The sequence below is a fragment of the Pteronotus mesoamericanus genome, unplaced genomic scaffold (assembly GCF_021234165.1).
Source record: "Pteronotus mesoamericanus isolate MK-2021 breed Mesoamerican mustached bat unplaced genomic scaffold, CSHL_Meso_final scaffold_371, whole genome shotgun sequence".
NCBI lineage: Eukaryota > Metazoa > Chordata > Mammalia > Chiroptera > Mormoopidae > Pteronotus > Pteronotus mesoamericanus.
Window position 1 is genome coordinate 1080486 of NW_026555314.1, and position 23402 is coordinate 1103887.

The 23402-nt window shown below is 50.7% G+C and overlaps 1 protein-coding gene across 1 annotated transcript in view; it reads right to left on the reverse strand.

Moving 5' to 3' along the window:
- Nucleotides 1–23402, reverse strand: part of CABIN1 (calcineurin binding protein 1) — a 132552-nt gene that overhangs the window by 103605 nt on the left and 5545 nt on the right. The window contains exons 2-16 of the mRNA XM_054592826.1: nucleotides 22634–22694; nucleotides 21655–21747; nucleotides 21281–21394; nucleotides 18179–18313; nucleotides 17134–17314; nucleotides 14608–14737; nucleotides 13094–13243; nucleotides 9903–10189; nucleotides 8655–8823; nucleotides 6363–6499; nucleotides 5303–5520; nucleotides 3917–3995; nucleotides 3327–3514; nucleotides 2322–2474; nucleotides 1177–1371 (exon numbers count right to left, since the gene is read on the reverse strand). Coding sequence (XP_054448801.1) covers nucleotides 1177–1371; nucleotides 2322–2474; nucleotides 3327–3514; nucleotides 3917–3995; nucleotides 5303–5520; nucleotides 6363–6499; nucleotides 8655–8823; nucleotides 9903–10189; nucleotides 13094–13243; nucleotides 14608–14737; nucleotides 17134–17314; nucleotides 18179–18313; nucleotides 21281–21394; nucleotides 21655–21747; nucleotides 22634–22636 — 2232 coding nt within the window. The 5' untranslated portion in view covers nucleotides 22637–22694. The remainder of the gene's footprint in view (nucleotides 1–1176; nucleotides 1372–2321; nucleotides 2475–3326; nucleotides 3515–3916; nucleotides 3996–5302; nucleotides 5521–6362; nucleotides 6500–8654; nucleotides 8824–9902; nucleotides 10190–13093; nucleotides 13244–14607; nucleotides 14738–17133; nucleotides 17315–18178; nucleotides 18314–21280; nucleotides 21395–21654; nucleotides 21748–22633; nucleotides 22695–23402) is intronic.

Genomic DNA, 23402 nt, shown 5'->3' on the forward strand with positions numbered 1-23402 from the left:
ACCCAACTGTCCCTCCCACACAGCCATACTGGACTCTCCCCTCACCTGCCATGGTAAGTGAGGTCAGAAAAACTCATCCCTCAACCTCTTGACTTCCTCTGCCCAGAACCAGACCCTCTTTCCCACCTCTCCTCTCTGCCTCCCTCCTTCCCTTTCCTTCCCTTTCCTTCCCCATTTCCTTTCCTTTCCTTTCCTTTCCTTTCCAGAACCAACTCTTTCTTCCCCTTTCACCAGGGTGGAGATGCCCCCATTTGTTCCCACAATTGCACCTCTTAACTATTTCCCAGTTCAATAAAGTTATTGACTACAATATTTCGTGTAATCTGGACAAAAAAACCTGAGAAAAGACTGGGCTCTCTTTCCAAATTGAAGGAGAAGGACCCAGTAACATAATATAACGTGATTAGTGTGTATGTGAACCATAAGGGATAGGACCCCTAGACCACGCAATGGTATTAAGCACATCACTTTTCTCATCTTCTATATCTGACTCCATGCTTCCTGAGGATGGTGGCAATGACAGCTGGCACCCATATGGTGCTTGCTACAAGCCAGGCATGGTGCCAGCACACACTAACTCTTATAATCCCCACAACAGGCTTCTGAGGTAAAGACAACGATCATTCCCATCCTAGAATTGAGGACCTTAGTCACAGAGAAGCTGAGTCAAAGTCCGGCGCCAGAAGGTCCTGTAGCAGGCGAGCTCTTGGTAAGGGTTCTTCGCTTAAGAACAGAGGCACGGAGGAAGCCAGGCAGGCACACGGCCGTCACACATCACGCTGGTGTTCTTCAACGACGTGACCAGACGTGGGTTTTTATTTGATCTTAATTCTTTACCTTGTACAGATATTTTATCCATTTTTATATCTATTTAACAGTTAATTTTAAAAGTAATTTAAAAAGACAAAGGAACAAACAGATGGATGGATGGCTAATGTCCTGATTATTCTTCCTCCTTCTCTGCCATGCAAAAAAGTTCAGAGTCAAGTGTGGGCTCACCGTGAGCCACGTACAACCCTACAGGCGGCATGCCTAAGTTCCAGCTTTGTCCCACATTTTGTGACGGGCATCTTCCTGCAGGCCAAGTTACAGTTTTTATTCCCGCTTTTCTTTTCTAGGTTGTCACGCCCAGCAAAGAAGGTACAAGAGGGCAAGGGGGACAACAGGAACACACACCTGCAGCAGCAGCAGTTGTGTTGGCCTCTCAGGAACGGACGTCATAAACTCCAGGTGCTTGGCCCGGTCAAACCCACTGGTGCACAAGGTGGGGCGGAGCAGGTGCACCACGGCCTCATAGTCACCAGCCTCGTACAGCCGCTGAATCTCCTCCAGGGACTGACACCGCTCCAGCGACTTCAGATTCTTATCGATCTGGAAAAAATCCAGATTTGCTGCCCAATGACAAACCCCTCACATGCTCCCTGAATCCAGCCAATGTTTGCATTCATCAGACCCAAAATTAGACTCCTTAATATACCAGCGTTTACATTAGGTGAATACTTTATAAAAAGTATTTTTATTAAGGTCAAGGAATTCAATTCTTTAAAAAACAAATATAACCAAAAACAAAAACTACCCAGAAGCAGAGAGGTTCAGAAAAAAGTATGCCAAAAGAGCTGCACAGGCCTATAGTCCCAGTTCAGCGAACCAGACCTGTGGAACCACGGAGCACAGGATACGAGAGACGCAGTGAGCCCCGGGCCAAAGGTTAGCATACGTCACTAACCCCCAGGCCCTCTCCTCACAGGAGCCCGCCATGGTCCCCGGGATGTAGGCAGCAGGGGCACTGCACTCGCCTTGCCCTGAAACAACTCTGTAAGAATCTGAAGCCCTCTTTCAACTCATGTGGACGCCTTGTCACAGACATGGAACTGCATGAGGTCTGAAGCAGCACAGTGAGAACAGGATTAGAAGCTGAAAGAGCCTGGCTTACATACCATGCACCACTGGCCCAGCCCCACAGCCAGACCAGCACTGTTCTGCTTCTGCTGGAGTTTCCCTCTAATTCTGCTGGGACTGCTACCACACACAGCCCAGAGAGCTGAGCAATAATCACTCTAAACCGTGCAGGCAAATACCTCCACCCGTGTCCCCTGCCACCTGGACGAGCTTACTTACCATTACGGGGGTGTGGGTCTGAGGAGCCCTTGTGTGCCAGAGCTGCCCCTTGCAGGCCCCTTCACCCTCCCCGGGGAGGAAAGAGCCCTACAGAGCAGGTGGGCTGCTCTCCTGGCTCTCAGAGAAAGGTGGGGCTAGTCTACGTAGGCCAACCCAGCATAAAGCTCTGACCAAGGAACACCATTAAGAACACTTCCACTCACCTCCTCCAGGGAAACGACTGAGTCATTGTGGAGGTTGGGGAGCCGGATGACAATGTCTCTTTGCTCAGCCCCTGCCTCTGCCTGGATGGCAGTGGAGCTCTGGAGCATTTCTGTGCAGATGTCATAGTTCTCCAGGGCCTGCTCCATGTCTCCCTGGCCAAAGGAAAAGCAGTCAAGGGACAAGGCCAGAAGGAAAGGAACTCGCTCTGCTGCGCCAGGTGCCTTACCCTCCTGATCCCACTAGGCTGCAGGCACAATGAGGGCGGTTTTACCCAATTACTGCTACACCCTCTGAAATGGGGCCTGACACATGGTGGGGGCTCTCAGTATCTGTTGGATGGACGCATGGATGGATGGACAGATGAATGAACTCACATGACAACTCCAAGGGGAGGTAAAATTAACCCTGTGCCACAGGTGAGAACACTGAGGACACAAGCAAGGCTGAGTATCTTGTTCAAAGATCACAATAATAAATGGATTAAAAGTGGGGCCTGTCCTAACTCCAGAGCTGACCGTGACACTCTTACTCATTCTATCATCCTGCACCAGGTATCACCATGTGCCAAGGTGGTGGGTAACAACCAGCCCACCCCAGCCTTCAGACCAGGCTCCAAAGGGAAGCTTTCTGAGAATTCACACAAGACAGGTGGTTAATTCCCTTTCAGAAAGTTCTGCAGCCATCTGTGTACTCACTCAGGCTTTCTCGGAAAAATGTAGGCAGAGTCACAACCCCAAGGCAACCTTGAGTGAGGGCTCTATAGGGGGCACCGGAAATCCCTTCCAGACCTCTGTCACTCTGACGTGCTCTAGAGACTGGTGACCAGGCTGGGATTTCTGAGAGGCTGATAACTCCCCGCCATGGCCCACTTCCTCAAGCTGAGGCCAGTGCTCAGGCAGGCACCACGCATGCGCACACACACATCCTCAACAAGGCGTCCAGCTCTCTTCCATCCCCACTAGGTGCCAGGGCATGCTCCCCAAGCAGTTCATCACTGAACGAACCTGCAATGCCAGGAACCGAGCCTTCAACCAGTACACACGGACCACAAACTCCAGCCAGCCATCCTCAAACAGGTCCCGTTGAGACGAGGCAAATGACAGCTGCAGAAGATCACCCAGGAAGTGGGTTCCCGGGAAATCAGGTCCAAACCTGCCATTCACCACACCAGCAGGGCAGTTTCGAGGAGACACTGAAAACAAGTCAGGCCAAAACAAATCAATTCCATGTGCAGGGTCCAGATATCCTTCTGCTCCCTAGAGGTCACCCTCAGCCCTCCATCTGGGAAAACTACTGGGTCACATAAACTGTCATGTAACTTGAGAAAACTAACCCCACTTCTTTCAATCATAACTAACAGAAAAGTAGGTAGGTGGCTCCCTCTGGGGATCAGCGGCTGCTAACCACTTCTTGAGTGTCCGGGGGACTTCTCTGAGACCCTGGATTTTTCCAGGCCTGACAAGCCAACCCAGGAAATGTGCTTACTGCAGATTCAAGTCTGAATTCCGTGGCTCAGCCTCCCCACGCCCCCTGCCTCCCAACTGCTGAGGGTTCAGAAAGTTACCCCTGCCACGGAACATGGAATGTCTCCTACCTGCAGAGCTCCTACCCTTGGTCAGCAGCCACTGGTCCAGCTGGAGCTCCATGCAGGAGAGAGACATCAGCATCATGTCCTGCATAACAGGCACCAAAAGGTCAGGAATGGGGTCACAAAGAGTTGTCAAAGGGTGGGGAATGGAACAATACGAAACTAAAATTTACCTTGATAAAAACATTGTTCGTCTACTTCCCACTTAGTAGACGATAATCAGTGGCAACTTGCCAGGACTTTAAAAGAAGCTTATGGATCTGTACTGGGACAACACCCCGGAGGAGCCTGGGGACCAGTCTTCAGTCCTGAGGGACTGCTCCATGCAGATGCAGACCTGTCGCCTGCCCAATGCCAGGGCAGATGCTGCATCCACACTACTGCACTCAACCCTTAAAAGTACCTGGGGTTGGCACCCTGCTCCCTGAGCACACGAGGAAACAGAGGCTCAGTGATAAGGAAGCACTGTCCAAGCACAGGCACAGCTGGGAAATGACCAATCTGCGTGTCTGGGGACCAAAGCCTCAGCTCCTCCTGCCATTGCACACCGCCCACAGGGGAGCAGGCTCAGCAGGCAGCAAGTGTCAAGAGGCAGTCCCTGGGTTCCCAGTGGAGGTTCCCGGAGGAGGCTGCACAACCAAGGAACACTGACCCACGTGCCTCTAAGTACCTGCCAACTCCAAGCTCTTTCACCTGCAGTGACCCCAGCCAGAAACACCAGCGGAGAGGGTTCTGAAAGCTCCCAGTGCCCCTCCACAGCATTTAGCCCTCTTCCTCCACTGGGAGAACGCCCTGGGTACCCCTGAGCCCTGGGAGGCACTAAATGGAGGCGCCCGGGGGGCAGAGCGCTACAGGCAGCCAGGCCGGGCATGCTTGTGCCACCGCTGGAGGCCACTACCACTCCCCTGAGCAACCATCCTCGGCCTCTGCACATCTGCTTTCTTTCCTTTTAAAAATCAGTAACAGTCCCTGGAACCCCAACATAACCAAGTCTTCACTTTCCCCAGACTCTGATGGCTCTTCTCCATCTCAGTCACCAGCCCTGACCCATCTCATGCCTCACCTCCACATGGGTTCAGTTCATCCTGTCAGCTCGGCCTCCAGAACCCCCACCCCACCGCCATGGCCGTGGTTCACTGCCAGCAGCCTCCTGGGTGCCCACTCTCAGCCCCGCGGCTATCCTCCACTCAGCCACCAGAGATCCCTCTAGGCACAGACCTGAGTCTATGATTTCCTGTTTCAACCCTCCCAGGGGCCCAGGTTCCAGGCCCGGAAGTCAATGGAGCCAAGCAGGCTCGACACAGCAGCAGCCCCACACCCCCGGAAGGGCCCCGTGCCCATCCCCTGGTCCTAGTCGGACAGTGGCCCTTGAGAGGCCCCCACCCGCCCAACCTTGATGTGCTTGTTGCTGCAGTCCCTCAGCAGCGGGTTGGGCAGGCTGGTGCTGTGCCTCCTCCAGCTGTGATAGATGGTGAGCACAACCTCCGCCAGGCCCGGGGGCCACCTCAGCAGGAACTTGTGACCCATGGCCTTCAGGTAGCGCATCATCAGCTCCAGGATGCCCCCATTGGTCAAATTCTCCAGCAGGAACGTGTGCACATCCTGCTTCTCTGCCCCGGGAAGGAGAAATAATCTGACTTGAGTAAAGGGCCTTCTGTGCCAGGGTCTCCCATTGTCTTTGGAAGAGAGAAGAGAGCAATGGCAGGAGCAGGGTGGGAGCAGAAGAGAGCCCGTGTCCTCCCACCACACGGTGGCACTGAGGTCAGGCTGCCAGGTTCCAATCCTGGCTCCAGCCCTCTCCAGTTGTGAGCAAGCCTCTCTGAATCTCCAGGTCTAAGATGGGCATTAAAGGGTTGACCTCCAAGTGCTGCCATGTGCACTAAGCGAAAGAGTACAAAAAAAATACAAAGCATGGTGTTTGGGACACAACATGCACTCAACAGTTGTGTCAGATACATTTGACTAGCAAAGCCATGCCACTGGGTTTGACCTGAAGCACACACCCTTCAGGGAGCACAGTCAAGTATGAGCATGGATGTGCTGGCAGACCTCCCAGCTGGCTGTGGAGCCCATGCCCAGGACAAATCCAGGCAGCCCCTTGACCACATTTTAAAACACACCCAGAACCTCTCTGGCTGGTATAGCTCAATGGGTTGAGCACCAACCTGTGAACTGAAAGGTTGCAGGTTCAATTCCAGGTCAGGGCACATGCCTGGGTTGTGGGCCAGGTCCCTAGCTGGGGACGTGTGAGAGGCAACTGATTGATGTTTCTCTCACATATGGTGTTTCTCTCCCTTTCTTTCTCCCTCCCTTCCCCTCTCTCTAAAAAATAAATAAATAAAATCTTTTAAAACACACCCGGAACCATTGCTCCAGAACAAAACCTAGGCAGGTCATAGGATGACGGGAGTGAGAATTCCCCACACGAATGATCATATTGTTCAGTTCCTACCAGATTCCATGAATGTGGCCGAGTCAAACGACAGCCTATGAGGCCCAATGCTTGGGAAGCTTTCCAGCTTGGCTTCTGACTGAACTTCGTAGTTATTGAAGGGGTCATCTTCCTCCTCAGGGTCCAGTTTTCTCAGCCTGCACGAACACACCAAAATCACAAAAGCCACACCACACATTTGGAAACCTGAATTCTTACTATCAGAGAAATGAAATCTGCGCCAGGCAGAAGGAAACTAGAATAAGTGAGGCGCAGGGTCCAGAACCCAGGCCTCTAGGCAGCCTTCATGATCTGGAGACTGGTCTGCACCCTCACCCATTCATTCATTCATTCATTCATTCATTCCACCAACAGATGATTACTGAGCACTGGCGCGTGCCAGGCGCTATGCTAGGCACATAAGTGTGGCAGACCCTGCCCACAGTAGGCTTACCTTCTAAGGGAGATAAGAAGATACACCAAAATAAAGACCCCAAATAAAGGACCAACAGAATGCTTGCCATTTAGGTGGCAGAGTCAGGAAGTTTTCTGAGGGGGATAATGTTTACAGTGACCCTGGAGGAGGAAAGGGACCGGTCATGCAAAGAAGCAGACAGGCCAGAAGAACATCTGGTATGTTCTAAGACCTGAGGGGAGCCCAGTGGGCAAGGAGAAGGTAGGTGGGTGTATGAAGTATGGGAGGGGCACATCAGGCCCTTCTGCGTTTGGTCTCCCCACGGCTTCTCACGGGGCTTTGAAACCGTGGGGGCCTCTCCCAGCAAGTACCCTTGTTTCCTACTCCTGCCAAGGACCACGCCGCCCTGCAGTGCTCAGGGCGCTTTTCAGTGTCTTCATTCACTTACTGTGCACACACACCCAGGGTGACCACTGAAGTTAAGGGGTCACATTGCTTTTGCCTGACCATTCGAAGAAGCGGATGTGAAAACCACATAGGACCGCACTTAAAGATAAAAAGATAAAAACCATTCCTGATAGAGGGGGCGAGACAACCAGACTAAAGGGCAGATGGGGAAATGGATCACTCAGGCCTCTTGTGTCATCGACCACAGCACCAACCACCCTGTGGTTCCTCCCAAAGGGAAGCGTGTTCCCAGTACTGCGCCTTAGGAGGAATTGATCTGAGAACACTGCAGCTCAGCTTACTGAAAACAACCTCAATTTCTAAGCATTTCACTTTCACCACAGAAAGAGAGGCAATAAAAAAGGAAAAATAGGAAATTTTGCCGTAAAATGAATTTACAGTCCACCAAAAGCCTCTGGCTCTTCCTCCACTTGGATGTTGCCATCACTGAAAGCAACTGCCATGAGCCAAAACCCTAGCTGAGGACTCCTGGGTAAAGAGGCACACTGAATACAGTTACCCTCCAAATTCCACACCAGTGACCGTGAAGATATAAAAAAGCATAAACTCACAAAGACACAGGGTACAGGAGAGGAAGCCCCAGCAGAGAAGAACTGTGAGCAGTAAACATCAGACGGCAGAAAGATGATAGACCAGCAGAAACTGCACTATTTTCTCCACTCAGCTTAGGGTGAGAGGAGGGAAGGGAACATCAATAAGCCCACCCAAATTTAAAAAAAAAAGAAAAGAAAAGAAAAAGAAAAAAAAAGAAGTCCATCCATTGGCACCATAAACCCCAGGGTGGTTCAGGAACTGAGGGCCTGGGAGCCCCTGAAAGAGGCAAGAAGGCAAGGACAAAAAGCGGGAAGGCTGGTGAAAATCTATGGAAGGAGCACTGGGGGCCAGGACTCCCAACTCCAGGCTACCTGGCCCCTTCTCCTCCCTGTGAGGCTTCTCTGAGGAACACTAAGAGCCAGCGAAACCAAGGAAGGATTTACCAGCCCATCCTCTACCTTCTCAGAATGTGAGGAAATGCTACTGAGCCTGGAGAAGCCAGAGAAGCAGAAGGGGCCACAACACAGAAGGCGAACCTCTTCTGTGGGGCTTCCTGGTGTCTGCATCCAAGGAACAGCAGCCCCAGGCCTCCCAAAAGTGGGTGTGAGTGCACAGGAACATGAGCACGTTGCCTCCAGATGAGAGGAATCCTCCCATCTGTTGCGGGCCCCAGAAGTGCCTAGTCTTCCAAAAGAAGCCATGGTTTCTCTCCTCAGGAAATTCAGAGGCAAGAAAAGCCCTAGATCCCAACCCAGTGAGATCTGTGCTTCAGTCGTTTGCACAGATGTTAATGGAAAACCAAGGAGGTGTCCGGAAAGGGTGGCAATGGAATAAGAAACACTGGTGGTACATGCTGGAACTTCGTGTCTGCAAATCTGAAAAAGTATACATTATACCTGGATGGCAAGAACTTCATCAGAAGCTCCTGGAAGTCTACTTTCTCTTCTTTTTTGCACTTGGTGTTTCGGACGCGAGCAGACCGCCGCTTTGCTGTCTCCCCATTGTCTTCTGAAATTTTTTTTCGCTTTACTCCCTTCTTGGCTTTATCTCCCCCAGAAATGTCGCCTTCACAAAGAGTGCAAATTGAAATCAAACGGGGCAGAGGTATGAAAACACGGCACAAGGCACACATGTGTGCCCTTTCAACCTCTGCCAGCACATTTAACCTTTATCTTCTTTAACATGCAAGAAATCATCCATCTCTTCTTTAGCAACAGCATTCTGAGTACAGGTAATTTCAAACCACTTAACCCTCACACCTTTCTTGAATTCAGAGCCTGCAAGCTGGATCTCAAGACTACTTCCCGTGGCTACAGAACACCAGGGTCTCAGAATCGAGCGTTACCCCATCCCCCCACCCTGCATGCTGGATGGGTTCAGGAGCCTCTGGGCCTCATGGATGAACTTGGGATGGGTGAGACAAGCAGCAGCAACTGCCTCTACCCGCTGGTCAGGGTCCTGAGCACCTAACGACATGATGTGGGTGAAAGAATTACATGAATTATACAAGAGGAGAGGAGATCACATATGATTAGGTTAAAAAGTTAGAAACAATCACATATGTGCACATTCAGAAACTTCTTTAACTGCTAGATATTTTTCAGTGACAAAGAAAATCAAGAAAAGGCTTGGGAGTTTTTGTCTGAAATCTTTTACAATCCCAATAATGGTAAAAATCGGTAGAACTATTCAAAATACTACTACTACATGGGGTGGTAACTTTGCTGACTGCATTTCAAGGCCAAAGAGCTCAGACTGTTGGTGCACGGCAGTGCTGAGCGCGGCGGCACGCAGCCAGCAGCTGAGCAGAACCAACAGAGGGACCGGCCAGCCACTCGCCACAAGCTGGAAGAGCAGCGTTCACGCCAGGACTTATCAGCCGGGTGTAGAGGGGTGCCGAGGAGCTGCGTCCCTCAGCCCCAACCGCTTCCCTGAGGGGCTTCAATACTGAAGAAGCCCCTGAGCAGCAGCAGTCCCAGGAACAGGCTGAGGGGCTCTTCCGCGGGTCCAGGGGCCTTTGCCTAAACCTCAGAGCAGGAGTATCAGTAGGACCTGTTCCTCTGAAGAGACCAGGGCCGCTCAAGACTCGTTCCTGCCCAGCGAACTGGGTCTCCCCAGAAGCCAACGCCAGAAGGCCTGCTCACCCATAGGGACACCTGTCTCCAGGAGGCTGGGGCTGTGCAGCGGGAAGCTGGCTGTGGCCACAGGGGAGTAGGAAAGCACAGGCTCTGCCACGGTCACAGATGGGTTGGCACTGACAGGGCTTGGCTGGATCACGCTGACAGGCGCCAGCACCACAGAGGGCACCAGAGGCTGACTGGGGTCCTGGTAGTCAGACAGGTCAATCCTCTTGCCGAGGCTGGGCCGCGGGGGCTCGCAGGTAGTGAGGTGGTTGTACATGGCCAGCAAACTCTCTCCGAGGCACTTCCAGCTGCAAGAAGACAGTCACCACGGTTGGCCAGCACCCATGATAAGGTACCCTGGACACACAGCCAGCTGGCCTATGGTGAGGCAGTAGAGTTGGCCCCGGGGCTGCCATCCCCACAAGGGAAAGGAGGGTTGTCATGGTTTTGTCATTGTCATTACTGACAAAATCTTCACTCTAACACAGCTGAGATGGAGCAGCTGGAGCAGGAGCAGGGGCCTAGCACCCTTCCCTCACTACAGGAGAAGCCCCGATGCACCTCAGCCTCAGGCATCTTCAGACAACCAGGCAGGCACAAAAACCATCGACTCACTTTAGAAGCTCCTTCCCTACAGGTCAAATCTTTAAAGCATCTGTGACATTTCCCGCTGCCACTAATCTGGGTTTTTTTGCAGGGGAAGGGGGGCCGGGGGAAGGGGAAGGCTGCTAACAAGGACATGGTCTAAAGGAGCTAAATGGGCCCTTGGGCAGGGTGTCTTGAGAGAAGCATCTCAGTGAGTCCCCATGTGGGCCAGCGCTGCTGGATGGCAAACCAAGACCATTGTGCGTTGTAGTGTGGTATGGTGTGGTGTGTTATACTGTGTGCTATCTAGTGTGTTTTCTGTTGTGGGATGTGTTGTATATTATGTTGTGTGTTGGTGCAATGTGGTATGGCATGATATATCCATCCATCTGTCCATCCATTCATCATCCCTGAATGCTCTAAAGCTAAAACCCAAACTCTCAGCTTGGCCCCATGGTGCTGCACCACCTGGCCCGGCCAGCTGTCCCAGCCTTATCTCATACAGCCCCACACTCTTGCTGTGCTAGCTTTCCTTCAGTTCCTTCAAACTCACACGTCTGCATGCCACAGGGCCTTCAAACGGGCTTCCCTGGGCCCAGAAACAACGCTCCCACTCATGCCCCAACCCCTATGCCTGGCCAATGTCCACTCCTCTACCAGGCTCCTGCTCTGGTATCTAAGCCTCCTCCACCCCTACAGCAGTGTGGGCCCCCCGTGTTGTGTTTCTCTCCTCAGGGTGCCCATCACCTTGGGTGTATGCTCCTCCTGGGTGACTGACTACCCCTGGGATCATGCCATGAGGGACCATGCCCCACTATGTTGAGCCCCCAGCACAGAGCGCAGTGCCCAAGATGAAGCTGCCATCCAATAAATATTGTAGGAGGAATGAAAAGGATGTTACCTCAAAATCCAGAATCTAACCAAATGGAGGTTCCTAGAACTACAAAGGATTCCTTATTATTCTTTTCCTGCCTTCCGTCAGTTACATTCAGACAGGGGAATCTGCTCATCAGCTGCGTTGTGCTGGATGTCTTACGGACACCAATTTCATTTACTCATGCAGTGTTTGTGCCTAGTAGGCACTGAATAGACCAGGGGGTGGCAAACCATGGCCCTCTGCATCTTTTATACAGCTAAGAATGGTTCTCTCTCTCTTTCTTACACACACGCGCGCGCGCACACTCCCACACACACACACCCCCCCAAAGGTGGTACCTGGCCCACAAAGTCTAAGTATTCACTGTCTGGTTCTTTATAGGAAAAGTGTGCCAAGTCCTGGAATAGATGGTGGTTATTTTAAAAGCTCCACACCCTTTGCTCCCAGAGACAGAACCTCTACAGCTTTCCTTTAATAACCCAATCCCATACTTAACTAGCAAGCAACACTTCCTTCAGCCACACTGATGCCCCCACACTTCCACTGGGCCTTTATCCTGAGCCACAGAGGGCGGCTGTGACAGCAGTTCACAGCTTCTCTTCTCCAGTGACATCACCACAGTCCCTTAGAGTGTCATTCCTACAGGACTTCTGCTCCTTCACTGTAACAGGGAGGCACCCAGGGCCCTTCCAAAAGCCCAACCCTCTTGATTAGGGAGCACACACTCCAGACAGGATGGGGCTCCTGACCCAGGTAATGAAACAGAGGGAAGAGCACCAGACAAGAGTCCAGAAGCATCCCAAAGAGCAGCCCCATCTCCCTGACCACCTCGGTGCCTGTGTGGGAAGGTACTCCTGGGAAACTCAACTTGCCGGAACAGACAAGCAGTAGCAACAATGTGGATCTGAGCCAGCCCTCCCCGAGTGTGTGCTAAGTGCCGGCTCCGTGCTAGCCACCAGCTGTTCAATTTCATTATCGCCGTGACTCTACAAGAGAAGGATATTGCCTTCCCCATTTTCAGGGAGCAGCATATAACACTTCTAGTGTCACCCAGCTAGTGGTGCCAGGATTGGACCCAGGTCTATCTGATCCAGGACAAGAGCAACTGACCACTGTGTGACAAAGCCTCTAAGTGTGAGAAGGGGGGGGAGGGACACTGCTGCCAAGGCATGTTAAATTTAAAGATTCAAGATTCGAGGTCAGAGTTTTAAAGACAGAAACTGCACACCAGATCTCACGAGGGGGCCAAAACTACCCCAGTTCTACTGGGCTGTCAATTCCGGCTTGTCTTGCCCGGGCTGGGGCTGGGCGTGAGGATGGCTCTCACACGCCGTGGGACTCACAAGGGCCCTGGAGGGAGACCGAGGCTTGCGAGCCAGGGAACCCAGTCCTGCGATCAAATCCAGGCTCCCCATTCACCATTTAACTGCTCTCAATCTGGCTTCCTTCTGTCAAGTGTTTGGCAAATATTAGTTTCCTTTTCTTGTCTGGGTGGGGCAAGTTGAAAGGGGGCTTATAGGAACATGGCAGGAGGCTGGCATCAAGAATGGCAACAGCGAAGAGGACCTTAGACTACGCCTACTTGGAAGAGGCCTGGCTGCTTGTCAGAAGTCAAAAAGTAGGCCACACACCTCCAGCCATCTGTCAATGTGCACCCAGGTCCCACCCACGCCACCAGCCTAGGGTCAGTCTCTTACCCTTGAGTTGGGCCCACCAGCCAACCCAGCATCCCAAGACCCAGAAAACCTACGTGAAAAAGGGGATGGGCTGCACCAGCTTCAGGTCTGGCTCCTTCTCCCGCACGGTCAGTGCTTGCCTCTTCCTCCGCAGCCCCAGAGCCTCATCTATGATGGCCTGTGTCTCAGCTGCACTCACTGACACATCATGGATTGACATGTCACTAACAGCACAGGGTATAAGATGGGGAGAAATTACAATGTTACAAACCAGAGCCAAAGCTGAAATTTTACAGAAAGGGATGCAGTTAAGTTAATACCCTTTAATCTATATTAATTATTTTGACAAATAAAATAACCATTTGAGTCTGGCCTTGGAAGGGCAGTAATTAGCATTCTTAATACCCACATACACTAGAAATGACTAATACCCTTTGTTCCTTCTACAATTCAAAATTGAGCAAGGGTTTTCATATGTATTAACAGTACCAGAGTAATGTCAAAAGCCACAGGAAAATAAAATCTTGTTAATTACTTACAGAAAAATTTTAAAGAATTTAACTAGACCATCCTGCCCAACCTAGTAAAAAGTCATCAGACCGGCCAAGCTCACCAACGTCTGTGGTGTCTCCAAATTACAGAAAGGGCGGGGCTTTGAGGCCCCAGGCACGCTTCCACGGGCACACCTGTGTCCGAGGTGGTCCAGCAGGACCTGCCCTCCTGCCCAGACTGTCCTGAGCAGGGCTCTACCACAGAGCCACTTGCTTAAGGACTCACCTGTTTTATGCCTCTCTCCAAAGGTTAGTCCCCTCAGGACAGATGTGAACAAGAGGCAGTCTTGTAAGGGACAGACTGAGACAAATAACCCCCACCACCAGCAGCTGAGTTCCAGGGGCCAAGGAAACACCAGAGGGTGGAGGAGTTGGTTCACCTGGAGGGCTGGGGCAAGGAGCAGCCAGAGCTTGGAAGGCTGCTGAGACGTGGCCTGAGAGCTGGAACGCAAAGGAGGTGCAGCAGCACAACACATGGAGAGGTGGGAAGACAGCATTCCAGGTGAGGGCAAAGTGGGGGCTGGGACAGAGGGACGGGGCAGAGCACAGCGGGACCAGGCCAAGAATCTCCCAGGGACCTGCGGCAGTTCCCTTCCTCGGGGGAGGGAGAAGAAGTGCAAAGGACCTCCTGGGCAATGCCATCAAGCATGGGTCTTATTCTGGAGGCAAGGCAGGGATGGCACAGGATAGGGGGTGTGTTTGGGACAAAGTCCTGCAAAGGAGAAAGGTGAGTGTCAAGAAGGCATGGTGGACATCAGGCTACTGCAAGCGGCCAGAGAAGAGCCAGCGGGCAGCGGAAAAGGAGGGCAGCAACCAGCCGAGGAGAAAGAACCGAGATTAGGCACGCAGCTGAGTAATACACAAGGCAGATCAACGCCAGTTCGCCAGAAGATGATGAAGGGGGTGACGGACAGGGGCTCGTCCTCTAGGAGGTCAGGACCTGAGAGAACCAGGTGCACACACCTCCAGATATTCACCAGGTACTTGGGGAGGGCAAAAGGGGGTGCAGACCCAGGAAGGAAAGAGGCAGGACCTACCATTTAAGGAACATTCGGAGGGAGTCTTTCCGGAGACAAGGCTGCTCCTCAAATATCTTCTCCTTGAGAACCAGCCCTTTGCTATACCGGCAATCCTTCTCCAATGCTTTGCAGATGAAGTACAGACACGCTGGCAGGGAAAGAAACAGTTACGACTTCTGAGTGTGCACTCTGAAGCTCTAACCTTGCCAGTTAATACCAGGAATATGTGCCTGCTCTAGAGTCAAAGAAATGCACAGTAAACAATAACAAGATCCCATTTTAACAGATTCAATTAGGAAAGATTTCTGAAAATAATACTACCCACAGTAGAGGGGGCAACCCAGCCACTGCTGGGGAGGATAGACCATACGACCTCTCTGCAGAGCCAAAGGCATTACACACAATTGACCCAGCAATCCCACTTCTAGGAATTGCTGTAAAAAACCTACAGGGCCCACAATGATTAGCTATTGGCTAATTGCCAAACAACCTTAAAAAAAAGTCAGGAACCACTCAGTGTCCACCACGGGAGCCTGGTTAAGGGAGGTTTCCCCAATTCTCACACTGGGCTGCTGAGCGGCCACTGCGCAGATGGGTGAGGGGTGTGTTTATTGACCAAAAAGAAGGCCACAAAACAGCTCGGGGAAGAGGCAGGGGATTAGTCACAGTGCAGCTCCATTTGTACACAAAGATCTGTGTCTCTGGGACCACAGAGGACTAGAAAGTGGCCAGCAGTGACTTCCAAAAAAAAAATCAGGGAGACCCTGAGCATCTGCATGATGCCAGTGCCCAGCAGGTATTTCACCCGCAGTAAAGCTAACCAAACTAGCTGCAGAGGCAAAGCCTGAAAAGTCTCAAGGGAACCAGTGGTGGTCAGCAGGCCTTAGCCCCGAGCACCCCTGCCTGCTCACCTCAAGTGTATTGATGCCACTGGGAGTTGATTTAACATGCTGTTTTCCTTCTGGGTTTAAATGAGTGTCAAATCTACCTGGGCTCTCACCTGACCTAAGTTTACCAAGTACAACTTCTCCTACCTGAGAGGGGGTGGAAAGAACTAAACCAGGTGGCCAGGGACAAAAGGCTGAACACTGACAACCCAAGCTGCAGGAAGAGCATCCCAGAATAAATTAAAAGCCTCTGGAAGAAGGAACTGCTAGAGTCAAAATAGTGCCCCATGGGGACTACTGTATTCTGCTGGTAGGAGGGAAAACTTGGGCAACCAACAGAAGGAGGTGTACAAGAACAGTCACAGCAGCATTACACAAAAGCCCAAATATGTAAATAACTAAAATATCCAAGCACAGAACTCTCCAATTTTGTATGCACATATTGACTATACAGCAGTAAAAAAAAGACCTAGTGAACGCCACGCCCTGCCCAGGCGCACACTCGCAGTCAGGACAACCACAGCCTGGGGAGCCAGGCTGAGAGGAGTACCCGTTGCCATCTGACGCCCCCTAGAGGAGGTTTCACAACAGGCGGAGCTCATCTCTGGTGACAAAAGGGAGAAATCAAGGTTGCCTCAGTTGGGTAGCAATGGCTGGAAAGAGACCAGAAGCAGTCTGCCTTCTAAGGTTCTGCAAATGTTTTGCGCCTTAACATGTTTTCACATATGCAAACTGATGGACCTCAGGTATGCACTTAATTGTGCATATGTTTTACCTCAATTCAAAACACTTAAAAAGTGGTTAAAAAGTGGTTAAGACTTAAAAAGAGAACAAGAACTGCAGGTGGGAACAGGTGAGCAGGTTCTAGTGTTTCTCAACATGCTCTATCCTGGTGCTATTTGTCCTTAAAAGGAAAGGAAAAGTCCTCTGCAAGCCAGCTTCTCGAGCATAAATCCTAGACGTGGCAACAAACACAGGTCAGCATGTCTGTCATGAAAAGAATAACTGGAACCCGCGCGCAGCACACGTGGTCAGCCCAGCTCGGAGCACTCCTGGAGAACTAGCCTGGGTACCTCAGGCAGCACACAGAAGAGCTGACCCGTGGCGGGCCCAGAGCCCCCAAGGCCACACTTAATCAGCGCCTGCCTCAGGACCGGCCCATCGCACACGGCGGACGCGTTCTCTGCAGAGCACAGAGCAAGGCTAAGACCAGGGAGCTGAAGCAACTGGAAGGCAGACTGGGGCTCTGTCTTGCAGAGATCTTTCCAGGAGCCCCGCTGCTTTGCAAAGGAACAGGCCACTCCAAGAGGCACTGAGCTCCCTGGCACCAGAAAAAGTCAAGCTGCAGCTCTAAGTCGTCCGTCAGCAAGTTACAGAAACGGGTCAGGCACAGAACGACACAATGAAGGGATAAAATGAGATAATCAAAGCAAAACCCACTCAGAGAGCATGCTGCTTACTACTATAATACACTAGATAAACTTCCATTGAGTAAGAAAGACAAGGAGAATAAAGCAGGGATGCAAAAACATCTCCATTCTCCCTGATAGGCGAAAAGACTGTCAGTGTTAACTTTGGCTTCCAGCTTACCCAAGCCACCCTCCCTCCTCTCCCCACGACACAAGCACCTGGGAGAGAGTGTCAAAGTCTGACTCACTTGTATAATCGCTGAGGGTGTACAGGACAGTGATGAGGTTATCCAAGCAGGGCCAATGGTCAGGATTGCACCGCAGCCCTTCCTCAAAAGCATGGCGGGCCAGGGGGACCCGGATGAGCCTCAGGGCCACGTGTCCGATTTTATACCAGAGGTTGACATCCGTGGAGTCCAGCATGACCGCCTGGAAGCAGCACAAGGAGAGGACGCACACTCAGCCGGCTCTGGCATGGAGGGTGCCGGTGGTGACAGGAGGGGCATGGCACCGGCCCAGCCACTCAAACTACCCAGGAAAATGGCAAGCAAATTACATGGATCGATTTACCTAATTCAGAACATTTTATTGATTTATTTTATCACTCTGAACATCTGTATTTTTCACATATTTGACAGAAGTAAAAGTGAAAGAAGTAGAATTAAAAGAAAATACGAGAGCCCTGTGGGATTTTACAAAAATTATGGGTTCTGGAGATAAGCCTTGGTTCACATCCCTGCTCCTGCCTGGACTAGCGGCATGATCCTGAGCCTCAGTATCTTCGTCACTAAAATGCGGATAAAGACAGCTTCCTTGCAAGAGGCTTAGCACATGCATCCAAAGCAGTTAGCTTGGTGTCTAGCACTTTAGAGGTGCTTACAGAGATGGTGACAATAACATAGAAATAATGGCAATACTACTGTGAATGGGTACAGGGTGCCAGGTGCCAGGCTCCGTTCTTAGCACTTGTATACATACCAACTCATCTAATGTTCACAGTCATCCTCTTTTTTTATTACTCCATTATCCTGGTGTGGACCTGGAGGCCCAGAGAGATTGAGCGCCTCGCCTAGAGTCACACGTGCCCTGAGCAGCAGGAGAACGCACACACATGGGCCCCTGATCTCCAGGCCTCCCTGAACTCACTGTGAACCCCACACACCTGGGCCTCGGGCAACACAGCTCGGTGATGCACCACTACAAATTCTTTTCGGCCGGGAAGACCACAACCTCACCCTCTCCACCGAGAACTTCCAAAAACACCAAGGGAGGGGAGCACTGCCAAAACTGTACCTCCAAGTAGAATTCCATGGCTGTCTCCAGGTCCTCTCGCTGGGCTGCCAGCTGGGCTAAGTTCTTATATGTGGAATATTTCAGCATCAGCCCAGGGTGTTTCAGTCCTTCTTTCTCATCACCAGATGAAACTGCCTGTGAACAAAACGAAGAAGTGACACCAGGCCCTGAAGCCTCGGCAGGCAGTCAGCAGGACACCTGGCTTCCAGGCTGGCCTCTGCCACAGGCCCTTGGGACAGTCTGGTGCTGCCCTCCACTGGAAAATGAAAGCACTGCACCCGATGTTCTCACAGGACCCCTTGAGCTTAGTGCACACAGAAGAGGGCCAGACCACCATGAGGCAGTTTGCAGGTAGTCTGGGCACCCAGAGACACAAAGGGAAACCTGGGGTTTCAAGTTTAGACAGTGACATTTCGGGAAGCCAGCCAGTGGGCCCCCGCAGCAGGTTTGAGGATGGGGGACAGAGTGTGAGGAGACCATCTGGGGACAGCAGGCATGGCCCAAGCTTCTCCCAGGCAGCTAGCATCCCTACACGTCCCTACATGCCCTACAGCAGAAAGCGTACTGGAATAAGAGTTAGGAAGCTAAGCCCCAGACTCTGTAACTTGTCACTTGACCATGGACTAGTTACTTTATAAAGTTAGTGCCCCAAGGAGCTCTGTTAACATGAGGACAATAATTCTTAACCTAAGTATCAAAAGTGAAAATGAGCCCAAAGAGATAAAGATTGTAAATATGCTTTATATAAAAAGTTATGATGACTCTTAGAAAACATTGTAACTTCTAAGAAACCACTGATTAAAGCAACTACTGCTCCAACCACAGGACGCAAAGTAGAAACTGGCTGGCATGGAGGAGTACTTTCCAGGGCAGGTCTATCTCCTTGTCTTGGGATGGATCACACTGATCCATCATTCCTCATGTCCAGAACAGGCAAGACCCAAGGAACCTTCAGGAAACACCTTTTGACTAACCCAAGCAACCTACCCTAGAGCTTTTAAAAGAATCCCATCAAAAACAATGAAGATCTCAAATCAAGCTTCCTTCACCAGTTTCTACTGTTGTCTGCCTTATACTGAAGAAAGATCCCCAAGAAAGGGCTTCCCAGGGTGGGACCCTTTGCCCTCCAGCTACAGAACCGTTCAAAAACTGGTGTGAATATGCTTACAGGGGCTGTGTGCCTACTTCAGAGACTAACTAGTCAGTCCTACATCCACACATAGCAGCACAAGCTAACTAACTAACTTCTATCTAATTGACCAGCTGGATTCAGCACCACTTTCCACGCTCCATGAGACACTCTGATGCCCACAGAAGTCGAAAAGCTGCCCCCAGCAAGCCCCCTCCAGCTTGTCCACCAGCTAAGCCGTACACTTCTTAGAAGTTAGCTGTGTTCCAAGCCTGTTTATGCCACATGGTTTTAAGACTGTAATTACATAGTTTAGTTTACTATTAAGTACACCAGTGCTAGATGAGTGTGAGAAGAAACTTTTCTGTACTTTTCAATTGTTTATAATGAGTTTTATTTTTATAAGAGGGAGAATACAATAATCTTTTAAGGCTAAAAGTGATCTAGAGAAAGATGGACACATCTACAACTACAAGGTTGATACAGAGCCAACGCCCTTCAATCAAAGGCCCTATGCGTGGCCCCTGTCAGGGGCTGGGCCCGCGCAAGATCAGCTGTTCTTAGATTTTCAGCTCAGTGCTGTGTTTACCCACTCACGTTTCCAAGGCCCACTCCACTGTGGCCTGACAGGAAACATCCACACCTGAAATAAGCCTAGCACCTAGCCCATAGCTGGCATTCAGTAAAAGTGGCATAAAATCATTTTCCCTCTCTGGGCCCTCACTCATTTCCTACTAAAAGGGGAAGGGCAAGTCCCAATTCCTACAGCCCTGAAGAATCTTGACCATAATGTATAGCTATACCTTAGGAGTAGGAAGAGACACCTTTAGGGACAGAAGGGAATAGACACTTTCTGCTGACAATTAGAACTCAGCATCTGCCTCATCAGTGTAAAAACCATCCAAGGACAGGGCTTGAGAAGACAAGTGTCTGCCATCCTGGGGTTGTAGGAGACTCTGCTCAACTAAAGGACTACATGGTGCCAAAAACGCCTGTGGGATGAAGTCTGTCTGCTTCCTTACTGCACATCATCTGTGTAGAGTGCTTAAAAACAAAAACGATTCCTCCCAACAAGATACACAGCATCTTCCTAAATCAGTTTCAGGTTGAGACCCATTCCCAAACCTCCAGGTACCATCTCCATGACCCAGCTACCTAACTCGCCACTAGCACGGTCCCCACGCTGGATCCAGGTCCTGCCCTGCCTGCCCCTCTATACAATGCCCATATCTTCAGTGTGGCTCTGCTCCCTCAGCCTGTCTCTATGGTATCCCAACCCTTCCCTCTAACTTCATTTTTCAAAAGCCCATGGCACACCTACACAGGGTCCCTGAACTCATCAGCTAACACCCATATGGTATTTTGCCAAAATGTGCTGCCTATAGGTAGCACATAGGAATCAGAAAACCATGGACTACAATCCTTGCTCTAATGTTTTTCTTTTTTCCTTAGATTTTATTTATTTATTTTTAGAGGGGAAGGAAGGGAGAAAGAGAGGGAAAGAAGCATCAATGTGCAAGAGAAATAACAATCAGTTGCCTCTCATGCGTCGCCCCAACTGGGGACCTGGCCACCAACCCAGGCATATGCCCTGACCAGGAATCAAACCGGCAACCTTTTGGTTTGCAGGATGACACCCAACCCACTGAGCTACACCAGTAAGAGCTGATGTTTCACTGGTTAGGTAGGTCTCCATTCCCAGAACTATAAAACGAGGACAATAACCCCCACCTACTTGTCGCAGTGGGTGTGAAGGTTAAGTAACAGTGACAGCAGACACTTCCAGAGCTCTTACTACACACCAAGAACCATTCTACATGCTTCACTGGATTCATTCAACCTTCAGCGCAAGCCCACGAGGCACACACACTCTATCGGCAGCATCCAAGGTTACAGCCAAGAAGTGAGAGGGCAGAGGTCAGACCCAGGCAACCTGGCTGCAGAGCCTGCCTCCTGGCCTGCTTGAGCCCCACCTCTCGCAGCAGGCGTGCCTCCAGCAGCTCATGATAGGCCTTGGCAGACTCCTCAAACTGGTCATGTTTTTGCAGATCCAGGGCCTTGTGATACAAGGCAAAAGCCTCTGCTTCCTGCAAACAAAGACAGGAGAAGTTTTCACACAAAGGTTTGTCTTTTTTAAGCCAAAATGTATGTGATGGAGGCTGTAGTCAAGGCCCTGTTGACTGTCGGCTGTACCCTCTATAGCAGAAACAATCTGAACACTCCAACCTCCCAGGATCTCATCCCCTAAAATCCTGTTAAGGATAATCTGAATGCACTTAAAATGAGGTGCCATCTACAGAAATCAGAAGCAAGGTCTCCCTGCAGAGGAAAACCATAGATTACATACCTGGGCCTCCTTTGTCTGGGTTTTGTGACTTTTAAAGCTTCCTTCATGATCATCCTCAACCGTGGAACTGGCATTTAAGGCTGCAATTCGAATCTAGAAACAGAGGTTTGACGAAAGAAAAGAGTTGCTTTTAGATGAGATGTTACTTGTCTCTTCAACAGCCCACAATGACTACAACCCTGCTCCATAACCTATTCTGCCCTGAACAGCTAAGGCCTTCTGAGAATGGGGGGAATGAATAATAAATGATCATCTATTGAAAAAGAAGTGTTAGACAGGGCAAGGTCTCAAGGTCTGGGCCATTCTTTCTAAATGTTATTCTTGCTAAATGTTAAAATATAGCACAATATTTTGCAGACCAGCTAATAAACAGGATAAGCTTGGCAGGAATTCAACCAATAAATGAAGCCAACTGCAAAGAAGAAATCAATGTGTAATTGACCAAACAGGGTACATAAGCAATGGCTAAGCCTCTCTTCAGTAGACAGACTCTGGATAAGAATTCTGTGTTCTTTACCTGCTGTCAGTAATAAAACTACCTTGGGTCAACCGCATCTCATTCTTTAATACAGCACCGCAAGCACAAACCCCTTAAGTTCAGTAACAGCAGGACCAGAACATGTCTGAGGGATCATTCCCATCTGTTCAGGGAGCATGTCCTGGGTAGGGTCCATTGCAAAAGGGCAGAGGCTAGGGACACCCAAGAATGACCCAGCATAGAGGAAGACCCAGGAATTGGAATAACAGCTTCCAACAAAATGGGTTACCTGTTTCCCTTTCTAGCAACCATGATGAGGTCCTGCAAGCCACTTTAACAGAAGGTCAGGCATTCACACCCTCGATTGTGCCAGCAGCTCAGAGGAAGGCTGCCCTGCAGTGAGAGCCTTCAGGTTCCACCCAGAAAAATGTCCCTCACCCCCAGGAGTGAAATAACAGAAGAACACTGAGACCGGCAAACTAGGCAAGCCTCAGTCCTTACCATACTCGAGAGCTTCTGCACTGCGGCTTAGCACTGCTTCCCATCACCATCCACAAGTCTCCTGGAGAGGACACAGGACAGGCTGAGAGAGGGCCCGCAAAGAGCCAAGAATGTCACAATGCGAGAAGCCCACCGAGAACCAGTCCCCAAACCCACGGGTCTCCCCGGCTCTAGGCACACAGGCTGTTGAATGACTGCCTAAGCACAGCTGGGTGGTCTGTCACACGGGGAGCCCCTGTCCCTCAGCTTGAGCACGTGCCCTTGCCAGGCAAGACACCGGGTGCCGGGACACACAAGAGTAGGACCAACTCCTGTCCCCAGGCCCTACTGCTCAGCAGAGGCAATGGATCTATAAACAGTTAATTTTTTTCAAAAGTTGAATAAAATAGAAACAGGCAACATCCAAGGGTAGAGAAGAATCATTCATTCAAAGGGATCAAGAAAGAAAGGCAAGGGAGCAAAGTGAGCCCCTGCATTAGCCTCAAGGAAGGGACGGCACAGGAGTGGAGTCCAGTGAGGCAGAGGCAGAGGGAGCAGGCGGCCGACAAGCCAGAGCCAACAAGGGGCCTGAGCGCAGGGGTGGGTGTGGAAGACGGGAGATGCTGCGCCAGGGAGTTGGAACTTTATTCCACAGGCAATAGGGGAGCCACTGTGAGTTTTCGGGAGAACAATACTTTATAAATATAAAGGGGAAAAAATTAGAGATCAGCAGACCAATCTGAAGTCTGCAAGAATGACAGGATGGGTAAAGATGTGGAGAAATCAGACC